The sequence below is a fragment of the Onychomys torridus genome, chromosome 3 (assembly GCF_903995425.1).
Source record: "Onychomys torridus chromosome 3, mOncTor1.1, whole genome shotgun sequence".
NCBI lineage: Eukaryota > Metazoa > Chordata > Mammalia > Rodentia > Cricetidae > Onychomys > Onychomys torridus.
The window spans coordinates 87,232,120-87,257,542 of record NC_050445.1 but is presented as its reverse complement, the minus strand read 5'-3'; the positions used below and the strand labels follow the sequence as shown (position 1 = coordinate 87,257,542).

Below are 25,423 nucleotides of genomic sequence, written 5' to 3'. Positions count from 1 at the left end.
TGTTTGCTCGCTTGTTGTTTTTTCCTATATATAGTTATACTTTGTCATCCAACCATTTTAAATGGGAATGACCACACATTGAATGAGCTTTACTTCAGTCTCTATTTAAAAGCTGCTAGCAGCTCTTTGTCACTGTTTTTAGGTGGGGGAGTAGGAGTATGCATATCCATTGTAGAAGTCTCTTACAACAAATGCTGGAGAGATGGCTTTGAGGTTAAGAGTACTTGCTGTTCCTCCAGAGGACCAGAGGATATTTCCCAGCACTCACATCAATTCTTTGCAACTCCAGCTCCAGGACATCTGGTGTTTTCTTTCTGGCCTCTGTGGGCACACACATGACATACATACACATAAATACAACTTTTTTTTTTTTTTAAAGAAATATCTTGAGGCTATTCCAAAGGGACTTAAGCTTTAGTAAGCGCCACCCTGAATATTCTTCTGTCTGGCCATAGACTATAGCAGATGTCTAATAGTTTATGATTGCTCCATTGTACATGAAATCAATCCACTGAAGATTTTGCTGACACACCAATATTACTCTTAGTGTGAACAAATGGAGAAGGCAATTTCTAATCAGCTGATCTAATGGATGTTGGTGTCAGCTGTCAACATGAGGAGTCATGGTGTCACCCAAGACACAATGATGCAAGACTAATGCCTTTGTAGGCTTATTTTGGGTGTTTTGTCTGCATGTACATCGGTATCACTTGTGTGCTGAGTGCTCACAGAGTTATGGGCTATTGTCAGGTATGATGTGGATACTGTGAATTGAATCTGAGTCCCCTGGAAGAGCGGCAATGCTCTTAACTCCTCTCTCTCCCTCCAGACTTCTTTTTTAGCCATTTCTGACCTATCTCTAAGGCTCAGTCTCTTCCTCTGTGACATAGGCAGACAATCTCTGGTAGTTTTCATTCTCTGAGGAGGCCAAAGTATTTGCTGACATGAACCAAAGACCCAGCCCACAAAAAAACCCATCTTAATCAGAAATGATTTCATCTTAGTGAGGTCCACCAGTGAAACTATCTGGGGAAGAAAAAGAGATTTCTGAGTTGATCTTGAGACATGTGACCTGGGAAGAGGTGGATGTCTCATTGTGTGGCCCATGAATTCTATCCTCCCACTCGCTGCCTGGCTCTGAATGATTTGTTTTAGCTCAATGAATGCTATTGATGAACAAAGCTGGGGGTTCATAACAAGGCAAGTCTTCCTTAAGGTTCCTTAAGGTTCATTCAGTGGAGAACAGGACAAGGAGTAGATTAAATGCCACAATCAAGTAACAGCCCCTACTTTAATTAGCACCCTGAAAGCTTTATTTGCTGTGGTTCATTGGTTTTCAATCATCACGCCCACAAAACCACCTATTGTAAAACTCAACAAACTGGCATTTGTAACACTCGAGTGATTCTGATCAAGGACTGTATATGAGAATCACTCAAGATTTCATTTAATTTAAAATCTTAATTAGTAAATATTGTTATTCTTTACAAATGAGGGTCTGGAAATACCCAAAGCCTCATAGTTAGTAGCTGGGTGCTAACCATTTAAATTCAGTTCTGATTCCATATTAAATTTCTATCTCACCTCAGTAAAGGAGATATGTTTGTGTAGATACATATTTGAAACACAGGAACATAATTATTTTTCCCAGAGAGTCTACCAGACTCTCATTTGCAGACAGTATGTGATTGTGAAGAAAAGAGACAAAAACTTCATTGGCATTTATTGCCATCATTAGGCAATGAATTATACATCTCTATATTTTTCATATCTGTCATTTATCTCATCTATCAATCATTCATTTATCTATCTATTATATATCTGGATATATTTATATATAACAGAATAGTTTTCTGATAGAATGGTGTGAAACAAAAATTTTAATATGAATTTTCACAAAGAAAATAAGACTCCCTGCCCTGCTTCTATTTAATGTTTTAAATTGCCTGCCAATAAAGGCAAGGATTTTGAATCTTCCTGAAGTATGGAAAACGGAAATTCCTCTCACCATTTTTCCCAGAGGAAAGCACTGGCATATTAGGGTGGTTCTTTCAGTTTCTAAATAGAATATATCAACATTTTATGCAATTACTTGTCAACATTTAAGTGTATAAATAAATAACATATCTAAGTTCATGCGGCATGACAACATTATAGATGACAAAACATTAAATAGATACAATTAATGAAGATTTTAATTACAGTGTGAAATGCTTAAAAAGCCCAAGGGAGTCTTAGCAGCCACCTTGCCCAAGGCTACCCTGGATTCAGGTGGCATTCGGGACAACCCTGCCTTCCCTTCCTTTCCCTGAAGTCCCGCCCCCTGTACTGGCCCCGCCCCTCGCTCCTCTTCCTACTAGCCCCATCTCAACGCAGTGATCCCGCCCATCCGTGCCTGCTAGGCTTTTTCCCTGTCCCCAAATGCCAGCTCCGCCCCTTCGCTTGAAGCCCCGCCCCACCCGCCCACTCATGTCCTCACCTTCCCTTCCGCGTTGGCTCCGCCCTCCAATCTTTCCATTTTCTTGCAGTCCCGCCCCTCCCGGGCGGGCCCACAAGCCGCGAGGGCTTCTGGGAAGAGGCGGGGAACAATATGGCGGATGGCGAGGAGCCGTAAGTATCGGGGTTTTGCTGGCGCGCGGGGTTGAGCTGGATTGTGAGAGCGCGCGGCAGTGGGCGGTCACCGCTGCCACCCGGGGGTCCCCCAACCCCCGCCCCGTCCCTCGTCCCCCATACCCTTGCGGCGCCCTCTGTGGAGCTTGATGCTGACCCTTCTTTTATTCTCTCTTTCTTTTAGGGAGAAGAAAAGAAGGAGAATAGAGGAGCTGCTGGCTGAGAAGTTAGTGCTGCCGGGAGGCCGGGGTCCTCTCCGGAGACCCCCGCCTCCCCTCAACCCCAGGCCTAGGGGAACAGCCGCAGCAGGCCCGGGGGACTGGGAGGGGGGCACCCGGAGCAGGCCGCGCGGCCTCACCCCTAACCCCGTCCCCATCCCGGGCCACCGCCCGGCCGCTCCCCGGCTGTGCTCCTGCAAAAGCCGCCCGGTGTCCCCTTCTTCCTCCAACCCAAATTGTCAGAGCTGGGACCTTGTGGCAAGTGAATCCAATCTAAAATCTAAATGGACACGAGGCCTATTTTGGGTCCCTGGTAAACACCGAGATAATAGTACACATTGTAAACTTTTTCTGAACACTGTGCATCAAGAATTGAGTTACAACTTGTCAGTTTTGCAAAGTAATTGGGTTTTAAAGGATATGTCGACCCCAGCACTTACTCTCATTTACCTCACAACCTGTATCAGCTACTTAAGTTTTTGATGCCACAGATTATGGTTCTTTTCATATGGCCAACCCTACATGAGTCCCCTCCCTCTGTGGAAGGGAAAAAAGTACTCCTGTAATGGGTGTGGTGAATTAATAATTTCTGTGTCACTTCTCAGTAGTACCTTGGTCTCTTTTCCATACTCCCCTCATGGTTGAATTTCAAATGCAAGAGTTCACATTCCTTTCCCACCTTCTAATTTCCTGCTTCGTTTTCTTTCTTTTCTTTTTGCATGAAATGACAGAGTTTGAATGCTTGCTATATGCCAAGAGCTTCCCTAAGCCTTCTGTGTAATTACCTCTTTATCTCGTGACCATCAGAAGTAGTTGCAATCTACTGTTGAGGTTTCTGACAGTTGAGTAATCTTCTCAAGGTTACAGTGTGCTTGGTTGTGGATTGAAACCCAACTATGCATCAGAACCTCCCTCCTCTTCTCTTGCTGTGAAATACGTGTTGGTTCTTTTTGTAAAAATTTGATAACACTAATATGTTTGAAGATAGAAATTGCAAAGTTACAGGGAAGTTATCACAACCAAACATGAATCTGTAATTATAAAGTACATGTGTTTTGTTTTTTTAAGAGGAGTCCACTTTATTTTGTTGCATATTCTCAAAGATTTCTTGATGGTAATGCCTGTCTGTGGCATAATCTTAACCAAAACATTTTCTCTTGTGTGTTTAGTGACAACAAATGCACCTCAGTTTTTACAGAGGGCTTTAAGAAAATACCGGGACCTCTCTAAGGAAAGAAATGTTGAGAGTTGCGTTTATCCAAAAGGCTCAGTAGATCCCACCCTTCCAACTTGGGAGGAGCCATAGATAATACTAGATTTGAAGCACTGTAGCTCTCAAAGACCCTCTCACACTCCGCATCTGTTATTTCCCTATCCGAGTGTAATGAAGGGACAGATTATGGAAGTTAACAGTGACTGTAAATACCAAACGAAGGGAAGTCCTTTTCTCACTGAGACATTAGTGTTCTAACTTTGATCTTTGGGTGCTGAGGAAGCTAGAAACACAGAGACTGACTTATTTCGTGCTTTCCAATAGCAGACAAGTTAAAATTGGAGAATACTATGACAACTCAAGTTTCCCTTTTTATTTGAGCAGGTCAGGTGGGGAGACCTAATAGTTGTAGGTGTGACTTTTTCATACTGATCTTTGCAGCTGAATTTACTATGTTCTATGCAGAATGGCTGTTGATGGTGGGTGTGGGGACACTGGAGACTGGGAAGGTCGCTGGAACCATGTAAAGAAGTTCCTCGAGCGATCTGGACCCTTCACACACCCTGATTTCGAACCAAGCACTGAAGTGAGAAACATTTATTTTTAAATAACTGCTTTAATAGTTTTACATTTCAAAAATAGTAAAATGTTTCCTTTTTAATTTGCTTTTATAATGCGAATAAGTAAAATTGTTTTGTGAAATTAAGTTATAGTGAGTATCGAACTAAATCTTTACAACTGATTTTATGTAAATGACCAGTAATGCATTTTACATTTTCATGTAAGTTTAAAATTTTCAAGAGTAGAAAAACTTGGTGACTTCATATTTTGATATGTTTAAAATCTAGTTTAAAAGGATTTCTAAGACTCATTTCCCCTTTTGTAGTCCTACTGTGGTAAATTAATTCTTCTAAGACTAAGGTATACTTGGTTGGAAATCTTTATTTAGCATTGACTATAATTAATTGAATGTTTAAAATGTGCTTTCAATATAATATATATTTTGAACTGTGTCTTGCTTAAAGCAAATATTTAATTAGATAAAATATGCTTCTTGCTAAGAAGTAGGAAATAACATATTCACTATAGTGTGTTTTATGTCCTTTGTGCCCATGAAGAGATTTTGAAATAGAAAAGCTACTTATAAAATTGTTGTGTAAACTCTTGAATTTGGCTCAGTAGCCTATGTGAATGAATCTCTTCCTCCTTTAATGGTGAGCAGAATGCTTAGTATTCATTCCTTCTTTGGATAATATAGTTACATAATACATCATATTTTCTTGTACTTTGAAAGTGTTTCTACACAATCGCTTAAGATTGTCACTTCTGTTAAGCAATGTTTCTAAGTTGTATTTCTGCTGATCTGGAATTTCCTGAATTTCTCATGTTTTATAAGTTTCATTCATTGTTCAAAGGAAGCTGTAACTATTCTTACCTCATTTTTGTTAGATCTTCAAACACTGGTGTCCCTTTACCTTCTGGTTTTTATATTTTAATTTTTTTTTCTGTTTTTAGAAATCAGTTAAGTAACTGTCTACCTTACAGTTTAAAAATTAAAGAAAAAAGAATAGAAGGAAAACAGAGAATACTGTAACAAAGTTATTACATTACCTATGAAATGATAAGCCAACCCTTTGGAAAAAAGTTAAAAAAAACTAAGACTAGGTTTTAAAATTTCTTTTAGATTTATTTTTATGTGTATGAGTAATTTTGCCTTCATGTGTGTATCTGCACTGTGTGTGCCAAGAACCCTGAAAGGTCAGAAGAGGGCATCTGTACTTCTGGAACTTGAGTTATGGATGGTTGTAAGCCACCACGTATGTGCTGGAAACCAAACCTGAATCCTGTGCAAGCTGAGTCATCCAGCTCTAGGGGTAGTTTTTCTGGTTAGAAGGAGACTTTTAATTTCATATACTAAAAGTCAATTTCAAGTGTTAAAATTGCAACTCAGAAATCATTAGGATTTCAAAATTTATAATGACATCTCTTTCATAATTTGAAATAATTGGTGATATGCCAGGTATGTTTCTTATGGATAATTGCCCTTTTTATGCCTGCATTAACAACTGTTGTGTGGTTTGTTGCCATATTCATGGTTCCTGTGGTGATTGCCTAGATTTTAATATACCTTTCCATTCTTTGCAGTCTCTCCAGTTCTTATTAGATACATGTAAAGTTCTAGTCATTGGAGCTGGTGGCTTAGGATGCGAGCTCCTGAAAAATCTGGTAATATATCATAAAGTACTATTCTCTTAGAGATGAGTAAGTCCTTTTACTTTTCTGTCATATGAGGAATGCCTTCATTTCATGATTATTAAATTTTCCCTTTAACATTTATTTATTGGGTAAGTTTAGCAGGTCCAATTCGTACAGTAATAGAAATACATAATATTACTTTGGAACTCTAAAAGTCTTAAAGTCATTTGTTTCTTCTCTGCTGTTTGTTGTTGTTGCTTCCTTTTGACTAGTGCTAATTTCATTTCATTGAAGTAAATAACAGAATAGTTCATCTTTCAAAGTGTAATTTCATATAATTTATTATTTCTTTTGCTTCTTTAAATAATTCAGATGAGGTTTTGTATCATTTTATCCAAAGGGACACATTGAGGTGCAGCAAATAAAAGACTCATTTTTTTCCCCCCTGAATTATAGTGAAGTTCCTAAGATCTTATTCAGGTCATCAGTTCTTTAAAGTACAGTATTTTTTCACTGAAGTATGCATGACCTAAGATGGTTGTTTTTGATGACCATATGCTAGTAAATACCTAAGGTTTGGGACAGCTGAGCCTTTAGTAAAACTGTTTCTGTGTACTGTTTAGAAACACACAGTTGTGTTGTAATTGCTTTCATAGAGTTCTTTGTATAAATTTCTCTTGGGTTAATAGCTTGAGGAAGGAGAGAATTAATGTAGAGCAGCTGTATGCCTGGCTTCTCACTGGGTAGAAAGTGGAAACTTAGAAGATTAAGCAGCTCATAGCCAGATAGAGGACACCAATAACCTGCTAAGAGTTAAATTTACTTACTTACAAGGTTTATCTTTATTTTACCGATATGAGTGTTTTTCATACATGTATGTATACAACATGGGTACCTGCTGCCCAGGGAGGTTAGAGGAGGGTGTCTCAATGAAACTGGAGCTAGAGACTTGTGAGCCACCATGTGGGTTCTGAGAACTAATACAGGTCCTCTATAGAGCAGTAAGTGCTCTTAACTGCTAAGCCATCTCTTCAATCCTGACAGTTAAATTTTAGATGTCAACACAGCCAGCTTGATACTAAAGTTTTAAAATGAAATACACTCACTTGGTTTAGTGCTATGTTAGATCTATGGGGATTGTAGGTCACTGTGATCCCTGTCTTCAGTGAATTTGAAGTTGGAGGAGATAAGTCTTATTGAAATAAATAGCAGTGTATATGGAGTAATGTGGTGTTCCAAAATGGCAGCACCCTCTCAGACCTACTCTAGCAGTATGAAAACCTGAAACTTGTAGAAGGGAAGGGTTTGTGGAGTTGGCCATTGTTCTTTTGTTTAGTCATTAGGCATGTACACGTCCCTTAAAGCTTAACTTTCATTTTGAAGCCATGATTTACTGTTGCAGTGTATATTGACTTTTAAATTACTGTTATTAAAGATTAGATCTGAGGATTACTTGTCAAGCAATTTTAGGGAGTAGTTCTGTTATTAATTTACTGTATTCTGATCTTTTAAGCTCATACATAGAATGTTGGCCTTTTACTTTATCATTTGTTACTTTCCTTGTTTTAGATGTAAGCATAGTAGACATGGGTGATTTTTTTTTCTCTCTCTTCCTTTTCACTGACTGTAAGCCCCCTAAAGGCACATTCCAAAAAAAGAAAAGGAGAGTCTATGACATTAATATCACCAATTAACCAAATGTTTCTTGAGCCTCCTCTTGTAAATGCCAAGCACTATTTTAGGTGATATAGACTTAAATGGAGCAACATAGGCAAGTGATTGTTTCTGGGACTTAGATTTTTGCTGGGGAGAGAGAGAGAAAATGTGGAATATCAGATGGTAGTAAATGGATGCAGAAAGGAAGAGTGAATGAGGATAGGTATCCTGGTGGTGAGGGGAAGGGCTTTCAAAAGGTGCAGTTGGAGTAAGGGGTGAATAGTGAGCTAGAAGAAGGTTGGGAAGGAAAGGTTCTCAGCAGGGGGGCAGCAGATGGAAGTCAGTGGAGAGTGAGTTTTAGACATGATTTAAACCTGACTGCTTGTGCGTTTTTTGGCCTCTGACCAGATTCTTGAATATTTTTTATGCTTTGTACAGACTTTTTTTAAGCCAAAGAATACAGAATTTATTACTGTAAATATATGGACTTAGGACATAGATTTTTGAAAATCTGTGTTTTGTTTTATAAGAAAGGAAGTTCTTGCCTAATTGGATTGCTTTTCTTTCCACAGGCATTGTCTGGTTTTAGACAGATTCATGTTATAGACATGGACACTATAGATGTTTCCAATCTAAATAGGCAGTTTTTATTTAGGTAAGTTTTGATATTTTAAAAATTGTGATAAACATTTGAATTTTTGTACATTGTAATTTAGTAACTGCTGAGGGTCTAACATGAATCTTACAAAATCAGGAAGAGCTACTTTTTACACTTTAGGTAGATACTCAAAACTATAACCTGAGTCTTCAGGGGATGATTGTTTTATGAGCACATGTATGCATTTTGTGTGCCTTTTCCATTCTGACAAGTTTTTAATGTATTACTGCTTTGAAATAGACTGAGATGATTGGTTATAATAAGCCACATCTTTTAATCTGTAACTAACATGATTACAATAATAATGAGACTTACAAAGGTAACTAATTTGGGCATGGTGCCAGGAAGGGTGACTTGCCATTTTATTTATGATACTGTCTTCATTGCAACAGTTGAACAGTCTCCTGATCCTGTAAGTTTTGTAACAGTCTTCACTAAAACCATGCTGGAGTTTTTTGTGTGATACTTGTAAAAGCACAAAAATATATTTAGAAGAATCTTGGCCTCCACGATTTTGTTCTTGCACATGTGAAGAGCTGTCTGCAGAATGCTTGAATGTAGTACTCAAATCAAGATTTCTAATTTATAGTACTTTTCTGTGTAAGTAAGGACAAAGAATAAAATTCTTGACAACTTCAAATAGGAAAAGAATAATTCTTTATTGGAGAAAATTTGTACCAATTAAATGTTTCCTTTGAAATTCTAATTTTAAATAAAATAAAATTTTGATTTGTTATTTTTACTTTTTAAAAATATGTACACTGCCCGGTATAAATGATACAAAGATTAAGTGTTCAATGTCTAGGAATATGTGTGTGTTATAGGAAGTTGTACTGAAGCACTTACTCTTACATGTGAAGGATGACTCATTTCCATGAGAACTTTGAGGAAATAGTAAAAAGAAAATCTTCACATGCTTAAAGAGACACTTTGTGTCCTTTTGTACTTAACATCTGGTAATTATCAGAATGATGCTTCCAGACTTTGTTGTTGAAAATGCTGATGTATGAAATTTATTCTTTTTTTTTTTCTTCGAGACAGGGTTTCTCTGTGTAGCTTTGTGCCTTTCTTGGATCTCTCTCTGTAGACCAGGCTGGCCTCGAACTCACAGAGATCTGCCTGGCTCTGCCTCCCAAGAGTTGGAATTATAGGTGTGCACTACCACAACCTGGCCAGGCCCAGCTTCTTTAACCATGTTTTAAAAGAAAGAATAACGCCAGGCGGTGGTGGCTCACGTCTATACAGAGAAACCCTGTCTTGGAAAAACAAAATGCAAAACCAAACAGACAAAAAAAAAAGAAGCTGGGCCTCGTGGTGCATACCTGTAATCTTAACACTTAGGAAGCTGAGACAGGATCCAGGCCAAACAAGCAAGAAATATCAAACCCCACCATGCTTTAGGGACCTCTGATGCCTACTTAAGTAGCACACACAGAATGGAGGTGATACCTAGAGGGTCTTCCTTTCATAGAGTGAATCTCTTTGTGTATGTTTTACTAAGACCAGCATATAAATACAGTGAAGCAGGCATGCTGGCTCCTAGCATTTGGGTGGCTGAAAGCAAGAGGATTGCTTAGAGTTTGAGGTCATCATGCTGGGCTCTATAGTAACCTTGTGGCTAGCCCAAGTTATAGAGTGAGATCTTTTCCCAGAAAACCAAACCGTTGAGATTCTGGGATCCAGGCAGTATACTTGGAAGGCTCTGGGTGCAGGATATTTTTATATTAGGAAGTGTCATGGTTGGAGTGGCCACTAAACATACTGTTGTTATGCTTTATTAGGGATGGGGTGGGGAGTGGGGGTGGCTACTGTTCAATAGTTTATATTTTCAGTTATGAAATATAATTAGACTTGTCATATTTATTTGTACTATCAGGAAGGGTTTAGTAAGTATGCATTTAATTTATTACTGATAAAACAGTACTTAGGGGTTGATGAAGAGTTGGCTTATCAGTTAAGAACACATATTATTCTTGCAGAGGACTTAGATTCTGTTCTCCTTACCAATATCAGGTGGTTCACATATGCCTATAATTCCAGCTTCAGGGAATCTGAGGACTCTAGCCTCCACAGGCATTGGCACTCACATGTACATACTCACACACAGATGCACATGCATACATATAATTTTAAAAATAATAAAAATAATGTAGTTAAAGTATTTTTTCTAAGTTATGTTATAAATAGACTGTTCATTTTTATGTTTGAAAGCTATTTATGTAGACCATCTAAATTCATATTATGGATGATAATTTAGACGTTCATTCATTCATTTTTGAGGCAGGGTTTCTCTGTGTAGCCCTGGCTGTCTTGGAACTAGCTCTGTAGATAACCTGCCTTTGCCTCCTGATTGTTGGGATTAAAGGCCTGTGCCACCACTGCCTGGCTATAGATGACAATTTAATGTTTTCTGTAGGCCTAAAGATGTTGGAAGACCAAAGGCTGAAGTTGCTGCAGAATTTCTAAATGACCGAGTTCCTAACTGCAATGTGGTCCCGTATCCTTTCAACAGAAAGAGTACTTCTCTAGACTTTTATACTTACTGATGCAGCTATTAAAAAAACAACAACAAACAAACAAACACCTCGTTTCTAACCCTCACTCATTCAGAACTCTTCCCTTTGAATGCTGGGCAAGCAGGGACGTAAGGCGCACTGGGAACTAGGTTGAGAGTGGTGGAGGAGCCGGAGGCTGCCCAAGACGTTCTCTGTCCTCTTGCCCCAGACTGCCCAGTGCTGGCCCCAGCACATCCACTAAGTCTGGGCCTTACAAATGCACTCATGTAAGGCATTTGTGGATGGAGGCCTATAAAACAAGTTTCCCAGGTCTCAGCAGTGGGGCTAGATGGAACATGAATATCCCCCCTTTTAATTCAGTTTCCTTACAAAGAGGCCTGTCTTTCTATTTTGAAACCTATTTACTTCAAAATGACATATTCAGCAGAATCTGTAAAGGCAGTACAGAGAAGCTGCTCCTCTGTGTCGCTGTTAAAAACTGTGTGTTGTAGAGCAGTATCGTTTGTATTAAACGTTCCTTTATTAGAAAAATTAAACATTTTATACAGGCTCATGATTTTTTTGTTTTGTTTTGTTTTTTTGAGATGGTCTTTCTATGTAGCCCTGACTGTTCAGGAATTTCTTGTCTAGACCAGGCTGGCCTCTGTCTCCCAAATGCTGAGATTAAAGTGTGTAGTTCTTATGCTTTTAAAACGTTAAGTGCTGTGACTGACTCAGTCTCACAGCTAATGGAACAGGGACTCGTGAGTAGCCTGCAAGCACAGGACAGTTGATGACCAACTGTTGCTGATTGAGTAAAAAGACCTACACCTGAATTTTATGAGGGGCAGAAAATACTCATATTTTACTCCAAGGCCCCCAAGCCTCTTAAAACACAACAAACCCAACTGTACTACTAGCAACTGAAAAAGCTGTCAAAATTCTCTATATTGTTCTTATATAAGGCTTCCAGTAGTTTGACATTTTCTGGTAGTCTATTTTTTATTGAAAATAATTTTTCACACAATGTATTTTCATCATGTTTTTCCCCCTCTCTCAATTCCCAGATCCTTTTCACTTCCCTATCCACCCAACATTGTTCTTTTTCTCTCTCTTAAAAAAAAAAAAAGACCCCCAAAACCTAAGAAGCAAACACCCACCCCCCCCACTAAAATAGAAATCAAACAAGCAAAAGACCAATAAAAATTCCAAAATCAAAATGAAACAAGTTCACAAAATACCATAACTCTGATTTTTGACACATTTATTTATTTTGTGTGAGTGTGTGTGTGTGTGTGTGTGTGTGTGTGAGTGAGAGAGAGAGAGAGAGAGAGAGAGAAAGAGAGAGAGAGAACTCTGCCTTCACTTGTGCACTGTGGCATATACATACATAAGTAATTTAAAATAGTTTTGTCAGAAAGTAGGGTTGTGTTCAGTTTATCAGATTTCTTGAATTCCACCTTGATTACCTATTGTTTTAAATAAACACAATGTGTTCCTTATGGCACTGTTACAATCACTTCAGAAATTTGAAACTTGGCATCTTAAGTTCCTTTACTTGGATTCAGACATTTCAACAAGATTCAAGATTTTAATGACACTTTCTACAGACGTAAGTTGTTCACTTGAAACTAAATTCTTGTTGATTCTTACAGTTTGCTTTTGTCCCCACCCCCACCCCCCCCCCCCCCCCCATTCTGGCTGTTTGGCTGTCCTTTATGGTTCTCTGCTGTATTTTGAGTAAGCTTGTTGACTAACTGAAATACCACTGTCCTGATCCTTAGTAGATACCACTAGCTGCTCATTCAAATGAGAATTACTGAAAGATTAGGGGGGTGGGCGATTCTAATAAAATTAGTTTTTGGTTTTTTGTCTTACAAAATGATGTACTTTGCATAACTGTGTTCAAAGCAGTTTTGGAGACACAGAAAAGTTGGGTAGAAGGTAGAGAGCTCTCCTAGCATTTTCCGTCCACAGTGATCCGTGGGAGCTGGTGCTAGACCACTGTTAGATGAGTGCATTTGTAAGCACCAGACTTAGTGGATGTGCTGGGGCCAGCACTAGGCAGTCTGAGGCAAGAGGGCAGAGAATCTGAGACCAGCCTAGGACTATATAGTGAGACTGTAATCAAAAATATAACGTGGGTTTTTTTTTTCCCTCATAGAATTTCATATTATTGTATGTGGCCTGGACTCTATCATAGCCAGAAGATGGATCAATGGAATGCTGGTAAACTCTTCAGTGTTGGGGTTCTCTAAAGATCTTTGCTCTTGCTTTTGACATAGACCAGATCAAAATTGTCATATTTTTGTAAAATAAGAATGTGTTCAATTTTAAATTAAGTAGATATATGACACTGTTATTGCCTGTTATTGGTTCAGTGAGAACATATTTATTGTAAGGAATATAATTCCTTTGTTCTGATGTGTTGCTACTGAGTCCCAGACTGATTTCTGGAATTTGTTGGAAGCATGTTGCTACTTTTTTTTTCCCATTTCCTATACCCTTTTTTTAAAACCCTTTAAAACATTCTCCTAGATATCTCTTCTAAATTATGAAGATGGTGTGTTGGATCCAAGTTCCATTGTCCCTTTGATAGATGGGGGGACAGAAGGCTTTAAAGGAAATGCCCGGGTGATCTTGCCTGGAATGACTGCTTGTGTTGAGTGCACTCTGGAACTTTATCCCCCGCAGGTAATCGGAAAAGCACCTGCATTGCTTTCTTAACATCTTGGTTGTAGTTAGTGCTAATTAGTACATCTTGTCAGTGTTTGGGGATAAACATGTATTTAAAGATATGCTAACGCCTGAGATTATAGGTTGGTTAGTATTTACCATAATGGGAGTATAGGTTAGTATTTACTATAATGAGGGCACGGGCTCAAACTTGTGCACTTCAGCATCAAAACAAAAGCAAAATTTAAAACAGAATTTGCTAAGAAGAATAAACTATGACAGTCTACTGTGAGAGACTGTCTATCAGGTCTTGTGTTTTTATGGTTTCATTCTTGGTGTTTTTTTTATTTTAATTATGTATGTGTATATGTGTGAGTATGTAGGTATGTGAATGTAGTGTCCCTGGAGGCCAGAGGTGACAGATCTCTCTGTAGCTGGAGTTATAGGTTGGTATGAGCTGCCTAATGTGGGTGCTAGGAACTGAACTCAGGTCTTCTGAAAGAGGAGTATATACTTTTAACCATCTTTCCAGCCCCTTAATTTTTTATTTAAGAGAAATTACAAAGTTATATATTGGAATAAGTTGTATTCTGTCTGTTTTCCCCATATACCTGCCCTTAATCTGTAGTTTTATTATTCATGGTTCTAGCTGCCTATAGGCTGGGAATATTAAAAAGAAAATTCCAGAAATAAAGGATTTATAAGATTAAAATTGGTCCCTTCCCCCTCCATTTTAAGTTGCATCCATTTCTGGATAATATGAACTTTTGAGTCATCTTATTGCGTATACTTGAGTTATTCTGTGTTTTAAATTTATCCTAATTATGTTTATTTCTGTGAATAAACCAATGAATATGTATCCACATGGGTGCAGGCGCTTAAGAAGCTGGAAACATTGGATCCCCTGGAGCTAGAGGCTCAGGACGTTGGGATTCACCTGATGTGGGTGCTAGGGATCTAACTTGGCTCCTGTGCAAGAGCTGTTAACGTTCTTTCTCCATTCCTTGAACTCTTTTCTTAGTGTTTTTTAAAAAATTTTATCGTACACAATATGTATGTTATACTTTATCTTAAAGAGGTTCAGACATTTGTTGGGGTCTTGGGACGTATCTTTCATGAATAAGAAAGGTCTACTGTGATTATTTCAGAGACCAAAAATACTAGGAAAAGAGCTGGTGAGCTGTCTCTGCAGATAAAGGGACTGAATTCAGTCCTAGGATCCCATGGCGGAAGGAGAGAGCTGAAAGTTTTCTTCTAATCTTCACATGTACATTGTAGCACGTGCTCCACACATATACATGCAAAATAAATGTAATACAAATCGAAATATAGTATTAAGAATGATCTTTTCAAAGGTGGGTTTCTTTATATACTCCTTTTTAAGAATAGTTGCAATTTGCAATTTGGGTTTATAAATGTCAGCAGCTCTATGAATATTAATTTATAATCGATTATGCTTTTGTGTTGGTGTGTCTTATACCTTCACATTAAACACAGGTAAAACTAAATCATTCACATTTCAGAATTTAATATTTTTCTTCTTGTTGCCAACAGAACTTGAGTGAGTTTGCTCTAAAAATTTAGGACAAATGTGTCTGGCTTTATAGGCAGCTCAACCTTAAGAGACTGTGATGCCTTCTATTAATATAGCAGTTTTAATGCATTATAGTATTTTGCTTATGTAAGTCAAGAGCTGAAATGAATGTTACGAACTAAACCAGACCTGGAAGTTGCATTTTAAAATAACGCCAATTACTTAAATTTTACTAAGAAAGACAAACTGTGGTTTTAGGTCAATTTCCCCATGTGCACCATTGCATCTATGCCCAGGCTCCCAGAACACTGTATCGAGTATGTAAGGATGTTACAATGGCCTAAAGAGCAGCCGTTTGGAGGTAATTTAACAATCTAGACTTAGAAAGTATTTTATATATTATTTATTTTGAAATTTCATTTAAAAATTGCCTTATGGTCATATATGTCTGTTTTCCCCTCAACAGATGGGGTTCCATTAGATGGAGATGACCCTGAACATATTCAGTGGATTTTCCAAAAGTCTGTAGAGAGAGCATCACAATATAATATTAGAGGTGTTACCTATAGACTCACTCAAGGTGAGTTAGTGAACTCTCATTGTCATGGCATTGGTGGGGATGCTCTCTGGGGAGGATGCTTGATGAGAGAGTGATTATAGAGATCACCATCCATTTGAATTTCAATTAAGGAACTATAGGAGCAGTGGTTTCCCAGTTTTCTTAGGTAGGAGGGAACTAAGTTCAGGGGAATGCATACTACTCAGCTAGTGGGGATTGAATGGTATCACTGACTCATATTTACATATAATTGAAAGAGGCCTTATCTTCAGTCTTTCTACTTCATCTTTCACTGAAGAGGAGTTCATTCCCTCCTGGGAGCAGACAAAACACTGTTATCTGTATGTTGAGCAGAAATCTATGTCTTCTTTGGTTTGAGTTTTGTTCAGTATCTTACCCAATCTATTTACTTTTTATTTATTTTTATTTTTAAATTTTAATGTTAAAAGTGTTTTGCCTACTTTATGTACGTGCATTTCATGCATGCCTGGGGCCTGCAGAGGACAGAAGAGGACAGTGGATCCCCTGGAATTGGAGTTAAAAAAGATGTGAGCTGTATGTGGGTGCTGGGAACTGAATGGGGTGTTCTGGAAGAGCAGTAAGTGCTCTTAACTATGAGCCATCTCTCCAGTTCCTAATTCCCATTTTATTTTTTGGTTTTTCGAGACAGGGTTTCTCTGTGTAGCTTTGCGCCTTTCCTGGGACTCACTTGGTAGACCAGGCTGGCCTCGAACTCACAGAGATCTGCCTGGCTCTGCCTCTCAAGTGCTGGGATTAAAGACATGCGCCACCACTGCCCGGCCCTAATTCCCATTTTAATAGTAGTTTCTAACTATTGAGCATAGCAATCACATGTTGTCCACATTTGTAAATTGTACTTCTTAAGTCTTCCTGATTTGTCAGTGTCACAAGCTTCAAGTCTTGATGTTCTTCCCTGACCAGTGTCCAGTTGTCCATCCTTCTTGAGTCTCCTAGTCCTGAGTGCAGTGTTCTAGGGTTAGCCTTACCTCTGAAGATGGGTACAGTCTTAAAGAAGAGCTGATGTTACTTTTGTTGTTTGCATTGGTGTTCTCATTCTATTCTTTGATGTTGCTGTTTGTTAAAATCTTTTTACCAGTGCAGTTGCTAAAACCTTCTCTTCCCCTTTCTTACCTCCTCACCCTCTCTCTCAAAGAATTGGTATTCTAGAGTTGTTTATTAAATTTTTGTATTGGTCCTGGAGATCAGCCCAGGGCCTTAGCAGCCTTTTAGATTTGTCTCAGTCTGTTCTCAGATCTTCTTGAGTCTCTCAGACTTCTTCACTGTCTTCATAAGGAAGCCATGAAAGATCTTTCCAGATGCTCTTCTGACGCCTGGTGTTCTGTTTTCCTGTTTCCTGAGTGCTGGGTCAGTCACAGTCACTGAATGCGTCTCCTCTAGCATGGGCTCACAATGAGCAGTCCTCCTGTTCAGCCTTGGTGACCAGTGTTCTAGTCCTCTTACAGTTCATCCCTTCTGGAGTTTTGCCGAATTCTCCAGAGAGAGCTTTGTATTCTTTTTGTAAATTTGTCACTTCTCTTCTATGATTATTTCTCTTATTTACTCATGTTCTAGATTGTCACTTGAAAGTTTGGGTCATGCCTGCTGCCTGTTTCCTTACCTTCCCTATCTATAGCAGCCCGCTGTGCTCCTCTTGTGGAATGCTGGGAACACATGTTGTGGTGCTTCCTCTCCCTCCAGGATCAGGTTTCTTCTAGAGCAAGCAATTCAAGTGCAGTTAGAAGAGAGACTCTTTTGTACTAGGGGAGACGATCTGCTCATTGCTTACATGAATATGGAACTGAAAATCATAGTCAAAATAGAGAGCCATATGTCATTTTGTGTGGTCAGGACTGTAGTGTAAAAGAAAGATGCTTTAAAAAAAAATTTTTTTTTTTTTAATTGTGGTATTTTGTGAATGAAATGACTTGAACTAACTATATCAAGAATAATTAAGGCCAGGTGGTGGTGGCGCACACCTGTAATCCCAGCACTGGGGAGGCAGAGGCAGGTGGATCTCTGAGTTCAAGGCCAGCCTGGGCTACCAAGTGAGTTCCAGGAAAGGCGCAAAGCTACACAGAGAAACCCTGTCTTGAAAAACAACAACAACAACAACAAAAAAAAAACAAAAACCAAAGAGTGGGGGGGAATGATGGATGATATTGCTCTGTATGTTGTGAATGTGTTGCTCTGATAGGTTGCTTTAAAAAAAAAAAAAAAATGCTGATTGGCCAGTTTGAGGCCAGCCTGGTCTACAGAGCTAGTCTGGGACAGGCTCCAAAGCTACAGAGAAACCCTGTCTCAAAAAAAAAAAAAAAAAAAAGAAAAGAATAATTAGGTAACTTTCTTTACACTTACTTCTTAGGCATTTCAGAGTCTAGTACAGTGTATCAATGGATAAGACTAATAGGGGGTGGGCATGTGTAGGCCCAACCCTTTCCTACATTTGCTAGGGGTAATGTTTTGGATATGACCTTTAATTTCTCAGCCTTCCTTTCCTTCTTTTTAGAACAAGGATGGTGTGGCTAGCATCAGCATGTCAGCACATTGAATACTATTTACTATTCACATTTCACTCTAAACTTGGAGTAGAAGGAAACACTTGTTAGTGCGTTATACTGCTTGGTCATTATGTAAAGCTACAAAGCCTTTATTTCAGTGCTATTGCTCAAGATTTTCAACACACTAACTACAGAATGTTGGGAATGTGAAAGAAGATAGTTCATGTTTAGCCGTTTCAGGGTTTTTTTGTTTTTGATTTTTTTCGTTTGTTTGTTTGAGATAGCGTGTTTCTGTGTAGCCCAAAATGGCTTCAAATTCATGGTTCTTCTGCCCCAGCTTCCCAGGTGCTGGGAATAGGCCCATGTCACTGAACCTGGCTATTCCCAATTTCATTTCTTGATTTGAAAGCCTGAAAAATCAAGTATCAGAAAATGGTATTTAACAATCAGACTTTAAATGATTTAATTATATTACTTTAACTTAAGGAGCTGGAGAGATGGCTTAGCTGTCAAGAGTGGCTTACTATCCACAATCACTTCTAACTCCAGCTCCAGTGAATCTGATAAACTCTTTTGGACTCTGAGGACACCTACACTTACATGTTCATATACCTGCATATATACGTGGACACACACACACACACACACACACACACACGCCCCTACACATAATTGAAAATAAATCTTGAAAGAAAAAAAGAAAAGAAATGACCATATTTTATTTCGTAAATTTTTTTCAGGGGTAGTAAAACGAATCATTCCTGCAGTAGCTTCTACAAATGCAGTCATTGCAGGTAAAGCAAAAAAGACTTTCTCAGTTTTACTTTTTGCTTTAATTTTTAACTTAATATCTAAATTGGTATTTCTATAGTTACTTGTATCCTAGGAATTTGTTCTTGGGTGAGTTACCCAAACCAAATATGCTACTGTATCCTCTGTACATATATATCTTGTCTTTTTTTTTAATTTTTTTTTTTTATTTTGTACATATGTTACGTGCTGACCACAGTTTTCCTTACCTCCTCATATCATTATGTCTTACAAGACATTGTATCTCTCTTAGACCAAGTGCTCACAGTAAAGGGTGGCTTAGCATGTCTTTTTACTCATAGGCTTAGCTTTTCATTGATTGAATGATGACAAAGGAAAAGGTTGCCTAGATTATGTAAAACAAATATGAAACTTGTTCCTTCCTATGGTTTTTAAATTATGTATTTTAAAATCTATTTTCTCTATAGATATTACAAGTTTATCTGATTTATCGCTGACTTTCAAAGTATTTAATTTTTACTAAGTTAAAATGCCTTTGCTTTTCTCTAGCTGTGTGTGCCACTGAGGTTTTTAAGATCGCTACAAGGTAATGAGTTTTATTTTTAACTTGAGTTTAACTCTGTTATAACCTTGCTCAATTAGATAAACATGGACATTTTTCATTACAGTGCATACATTCCCCTTAATAATTACTTGGTATTCAATGATGTAGATGGACTGTACACGTACACATTTGAAGCAGAGAGAAAGGTTAGTAGTGTTAAACTAATGGAAATGTTTTTCAGTATTCAGCCTTTGCTTTTATTTATTAATTATTAATTAGGAATTTAAAGGTAAATATTCATGTTCTGAGCTACTAAAGCTAATCATATGTATTTTTTGTTGGCTAGCTTAAATTGTAAAGCAAATTAAGTTAGAGGGAATGCTCTATTACAAAAACAGGCTTTAAAGCAGAAAATATTTTCTGGAAATATGTATGATTGATAGACAATTTGACTTCCACATCTTTGCTTAAAAAAGACTGACATTAGTTTGTGTGCCTCTAAATTATTCTTTTCTTTGTAGGAAAACTGTCCTGCATGTAGCCAGCTTCCTCAAAACATCCAGTTTTCCCCGTCAGCTAAACTCCAGGAAGTTCTAGACTATCTGACCACTAGTGCTTCTCTGTAAGTGTTCTGAGTGTTTGTTATTGTAAAATCATTGCTTAAACTTGAAGAGGAGTTAGAACTATTTCTTTAACTAAAATGATTTTTACTACTTTATTTAGGCAAATGAAGTCTCCAGCTATCACAGCTACATTAGAGGGAAAGAACAGGACACTGTACTTACAGGTCAGCAATACTCAGTGTTAGACTTTTCAGGAAAATTGGTTTTTTGTCTCTTCATGTGCTATCCATTAAAATAATACTATTTTCCAGTCAGTAACATCTATTGAAGAACGAACAAGGCCCAATCTTTCCAAGACGTTAAAAGGTATTTTAAGTAAATGTGTATATTAATAGTTTCCTTTTGATGGTGCACGTCTTTAATCCCAGCACTTGGGAGGCAGAGTGGATCTTCATGGGTTTGAGGTCAGCCTAGTCTACAAAGCAAGTTCCAGGACAGCTAGGGCTGTTACACAGAGAAATCTTGTCTCAAAACCCCCCCAAAAAAGTAATAGTAATGTCTGTGCTCTCTCTCTCTCTCTCTGTGTGTGTGTGTGTGTGTGTGTGTGTGTGTGTGTGTGTGTGTCTGTGTGTGTCTGTGTGTGTCTGTCTGTCTGTCTATCTGTCTCTGTCTCTCTGTTTGTCCCCAGTGCCAGGAATCACAATCAGGTACCACTTGACTTGCTAGGAAGGTGCCTTATTACTGCTCTATCCTAAGCCCTTGTTTGGAGATAAGATGCCTTGCTTTCGCTTTAGCTGGCATTGAACTTGCTTGTAGCCAAGGCTGGCTTTGAAATGAAATTTACTCTTTATTAAATATGAGCAAGTCATAATTACTTATATCTACAAAAATAATAGAATTGATGGCTCTTTTAATAGAAAAAAATTATAAAATTCTAAGAAATCAAATTTTATCTTAAAAAAGAATTGGACTTTGAGGCATATCTGAACTATAAAACTATAATTTGTGAATATGTATATGTTATTCTTTTTGTTGAGATATTTATTTTTGTTTGAGCTAATGATATTCCTTCCTATTTTAGAATTGGGACTCGTTGATGGACAAGAACTGGCTGTTGCTGATGTTACCACACCACAGACTGTACTATTCAAACTTCATTTTACCTAAAGAACATAAATCCATACCTAATAGAAAATTCATAGAAATAATATACTTTGTGAATGCTAAGGAATTTAATTGAAGAGCGGTAAAAATGAGGCAGAGGGGATACCCAAAAAGGAAATTTAATTGATGTCATTTTTAGCATTAGTGTTGCTAGAATTTGGCTTTTATATATATATATATAAAATGAATGACTCTTTTTTAACTTTATAAGTTTCTCTTGAAGATTGAACTTTGGGGTTGGGCTAGTAAGCAGTTTCATTAGTAATATGGAAAGCAATGCCTGGAGAGAAAGATTATGAACAAATGTATTGCTTCTTTAAAGCAGGACAAACACTGTCTTTTGTGTGAGTTTGTTATTATGGTCAAAGAACATAGTCCTCAGCTCCCATTTGAGTGTCCACATGTATAGAAATGTATCCTTGAGTGGAAATGAGGAATTATGTTTTAAGAACATTAAATATTACAACCTGACATCTAGAATATATCAGACATAGGCTGTTTCTTCATTACTACTCATATAATTGTGGCTATCCAAATGTGTATTAATTATTGTAGAGTTAACTTGTCCATAATAATTTGTAAACAGTATTACAGATTAATACCTGTGCATGAAAATATGAAGTATTTTCATGTGTTTATTTGCAATGCCATAGAGGTCACTATGCACAAACTTAAACCAAGACAATGGCTATTCAAAGAAAATTAATGTTTAAACAGTTATCACTGATGCTTTTGCACTATTTATTAATAAAATTGTACGTTGTCTACTTTTTTATTGAAATTTTTGAAGTATATTATTATTAGTTAATAGTTACATAGTGATGTAAGAGTAATTTTTAAATTTAAGTTATCAGATTTTTATTACACCTGAGTTAAAATTTTGCTATAGTGATTTCCATGGTATAAACCTACTAGGTCAGTCAGCTAGCTCAAACTGATAAATGAAATGGGATGACTAAATTTTTATAGTAAATGCCTGTTTTCTTAAAAAATACTAAAATCAAAGTGGAGCACAAATGCTGAAAAAAATACTGTTGTAATAGTTTAATGTGGGAACAAATAGTACCTGTGTTTTACTCAGTTTACAGTGTTTTGTTTGTTTGTTTCCTTTTTAATTGTTAATTGTTTTATTCTTAAGATTTGTGGAGCTGGGCGGTGGTGGCGCACGCCTGTAATCCCAGCACTCAGGAGGCAGAGGCAGGTGGATCTCTGTGAGTCCAAGGCCAGCCTGGGCTACAGAGTGAGTTCCAGGAAAGGCGCAAAGCTACAGAGAGAAACCCTGTCTCGAAAAACAAAAAAAAAATTTGTGGAATGTTAGTGGATGAAGTCAGTCTGTCGTCTTTCTAGTGTGGTTATGATGCAGGGATAGAACCTAGCACCTCTCACCTATTCTTCCAAGTGCTCCATCACTGAACAATACCCCATTTATTCTTCTTTCTAGCTCCATGTTAACAAGTTTAGTTTTATTATAAAACCACATGGAGGGCTGGAGAGATGGCTCCACAGTAAGAGCACTGGCTGATCTTCCAGAGGACCCAGGTTCAATTCCCAGCACTCACTTTGCAGCTTACAACAGTCTATAACTTCAGTTGTATGGGATCCAACATCCTCACACAGACAAATGTACACATTATGTGCTTAAAAAAAAAAACCAGTAGGATCACTGGGCAGTGGTGGCTCACACCTTTAATCCCAGCACTTGGGAGGCAGAGCCAGGCCTGGTCTATAAAACGAGTTCCAGGACAGCCAGAGCTACTATACAGAGAAACCCTGTCCCCCAAAAGAAACAAACAAATAAATAAACTACAATGGTAGAGTTAACACAGTTGTTGTTTGTGGTTGTTTCTGGGATCAGACTTAGGGCCTTGCACATCCCCTAGCAAGTCTTTTTTTTAGCAAGAGAAGATTTGATTGCATAGTCTAAACAGGCTTTGAACTTGTGACCCTCCTCTTACTGTCCCTTTCTCTACTAGCATTGTAGGGATGTGTCACAAAGCAAACCTTTTTTTCTTTCTTTTTTTTTTTTTTTTTTTAAGATGGGGTCTCACTGTGTAGCTCTAGCTGGCTTGGGACTCACTATGTAGATCAGGCTGGCTTTGAACTCACACAGATACACCTGCCTCAGCCTCCCAACAGCCGAATCTTTTTAAAGATAAAGATTCTTAACCCTTAATACCTCTTTCATAAAGATGCTGTAGTAATTTTTATAAAAAGGCAACAATCCATCACAGAACTCAGAAAATAACTTTAGATAGTTTATGTCACTGGCCCAATGCTGTGCAGTTAGAAGTATTGGGACAGGAAGTCTAAAAGGCCTCAATTCTCCTTAGATACTCATCTAAGCTCTTTGGAACAAATTGCATACAAACTTGGATAATTAACTGAAGTATTAGAACACACTAAGAATTTTCTTTTGGCTCTGCAAATGTTTTTGTTTCATAATGTACATGCACATGAGTCAAAACCCTGTGCTCAAAGAGTACTGTTCGGATCAGAGGCTTCTGGTCAGGATAGTGATAGTGAAAAGCAAAATTAATGGTAAAACACAGGGCCTGCAGAAATCTACCAAAGCAAGGCAGGATCTGCATCAGAGAAGTCAGAATCCAAGGGCGAAAGCATAGTGGTACAGGGTATAAGCCTGTTTTGGCACTTTGCCTCTTATGGCAACACACCCTATACATTTCTTTCGTCCAGTGAAAACCACCTCCTTTTCCCCAGATATTCCTCAGCTATGACATTGTCATAAGTCTTCAGCTTGCTGGGATTCTGATGTGCCCTCATCTTGTGACTTTCCCTGCTCTCTGGCTCCTCCTTTGTTGTTTGTACTTCATCATCCAGCTCTTCCTCAAGGGCCAGTTCACCTTTGGCATCGGCTTTTTCCTTCATCCTTAGGCTTAGCTTTGTCTTCTGTCTGTCCCTGGTTTCCCATCATCTTCATTGTAGAGTGTTTCTGTGCCAACATTTTCCCACCCCACCCTTTCTGTCCTTCAGGACTGGGCAGGTTGCTGTTTAGATGCATAGGCCTGCCAAGAGTTAGGACCTGGGTTTCAGTAAGAACCCTCTAGCCACTAGCCTGCCACCAGGACTTTGTAATGCAGTTGGATAAATTATTGAAATATAACTTGCCAAGGATATGTTCTGTTTGTTTTGTTTTTTAAAGAAAAAGTCCCTTTATAAGCATAGTTCCTTGCAGTGTAAGGCAAATATTATCATTCTAGTTCACCATTACCATGTTCATCCATCCATCCATCCATCCATCCATTCATCCATCCATCCATCCATCCATCCATTCATCCATCCATCCATTCATTCATTCATTCTGTGTCATGAGTTGACACCCTTGGAAAAAGAATCAGTGCCCAAGTAAAACGTCTCAGAGTGCCTTTGCCCTCTAAAGCATGACATACTAAGGCTATGCCAGCCATGAACCAGAATAGGGCCCTTGAGCCCTTAAGAATGTGATTTTTTTGAATAGGGTCATTACAGATATAATTAATTAAGTAGGGTGTGATCATGCTCAATATGGGGGCATTAACCTGCTATGGTAGGCATCCCTATTAGAAGAGGCGAGAGAGATGGAGTGATGTAACCAAGGAAAAGGATTGCCTGCGAAGATGTAAAGCTAGGAGATTCATTCATCAAAGTCGGATGTGTCTTCCTGAAGCTGTCAAAAGAAGACAAGACAGCTCTGTTCAGACTTAGGGCTCCAAACCATGAAAATATTTGTGTAATTTTAAGGCACCCTGTTGATAGTTGTTTGTTATAACAGTCCTAGGGAATGTTTTGGGGAATTATAATTACATCATTTCTCCTTTTTCTTTCCTCCCTCCAAACCCTCTCATCTATCCTTCCTTGCTGTCTTTCAAGTTAACGGCCTCTTTTTTCATTATTTGTTGCATACCGATATTATGTATATACGTATGCACTTTTAAATACATAAATACTGCCTGTATGATGTTGCTTGTGTATGTCTCCAGGGCTGACCATTCGGTATTAGATAACCCAGTGGTGCCATCTTCCCTGGGGAGGACTGTCTCTCCGTTTCTA

At 38.1% G+C, this 25,423-nt stretch overlaps 1 protein-coding gene across 2 annotated transcripts; it reads left to right on the top strand.

Moving 5' to 3' along the window:
* Positions 1-2,499: 2,499 nt before the first annotated feature.
* Positions 2,500-22,157, top strand: Uba3 (ubiquitin like modifier activating enzyme 3). Of its 2 annotated transcripts, XM_036180877.1 has the most exons (18): positions 2,500-2,610; positions 2,795-2,836; positions 4,507-4,627; positions 6,187-6,267; positions 8,466-8,548; positions 10,968-11,048; positions 12,615-12,658; positions 13,211-13,275; positions 13,585-13,740; positions 15,515-15,617; positions 15,723-15,836; positions 19,075-19,128; positions 19,655-19,691; positions 19,774-19,855; positions 20,171-20,271; positions 20,373-20,436; positions 20,524-20,578; positions 21,294-22,157. In XM_036180877.1, the coding sequence occupies exons 1-18, from the start codon at positions 2,591-2,593 to the stop codon at positions 21,377-21,379; spliced, it is 1,389 nt and encodes a 462-aa protein (XP_036036770.1). In that variant the 5' UTR covers positions 2,500-2,590; the 3' UTR covers positions 21,380-22,157. The 2 variants fall into 2 exon arrangements, with proteins under 2 accessions (XP_036036770.1, XP_036036771.1); XM_036180878.1 differs by lacking the exon at positions 2,795-2,836.
* Positions 22,158-25,423: the final 3,266 nt, after the last annotated feature.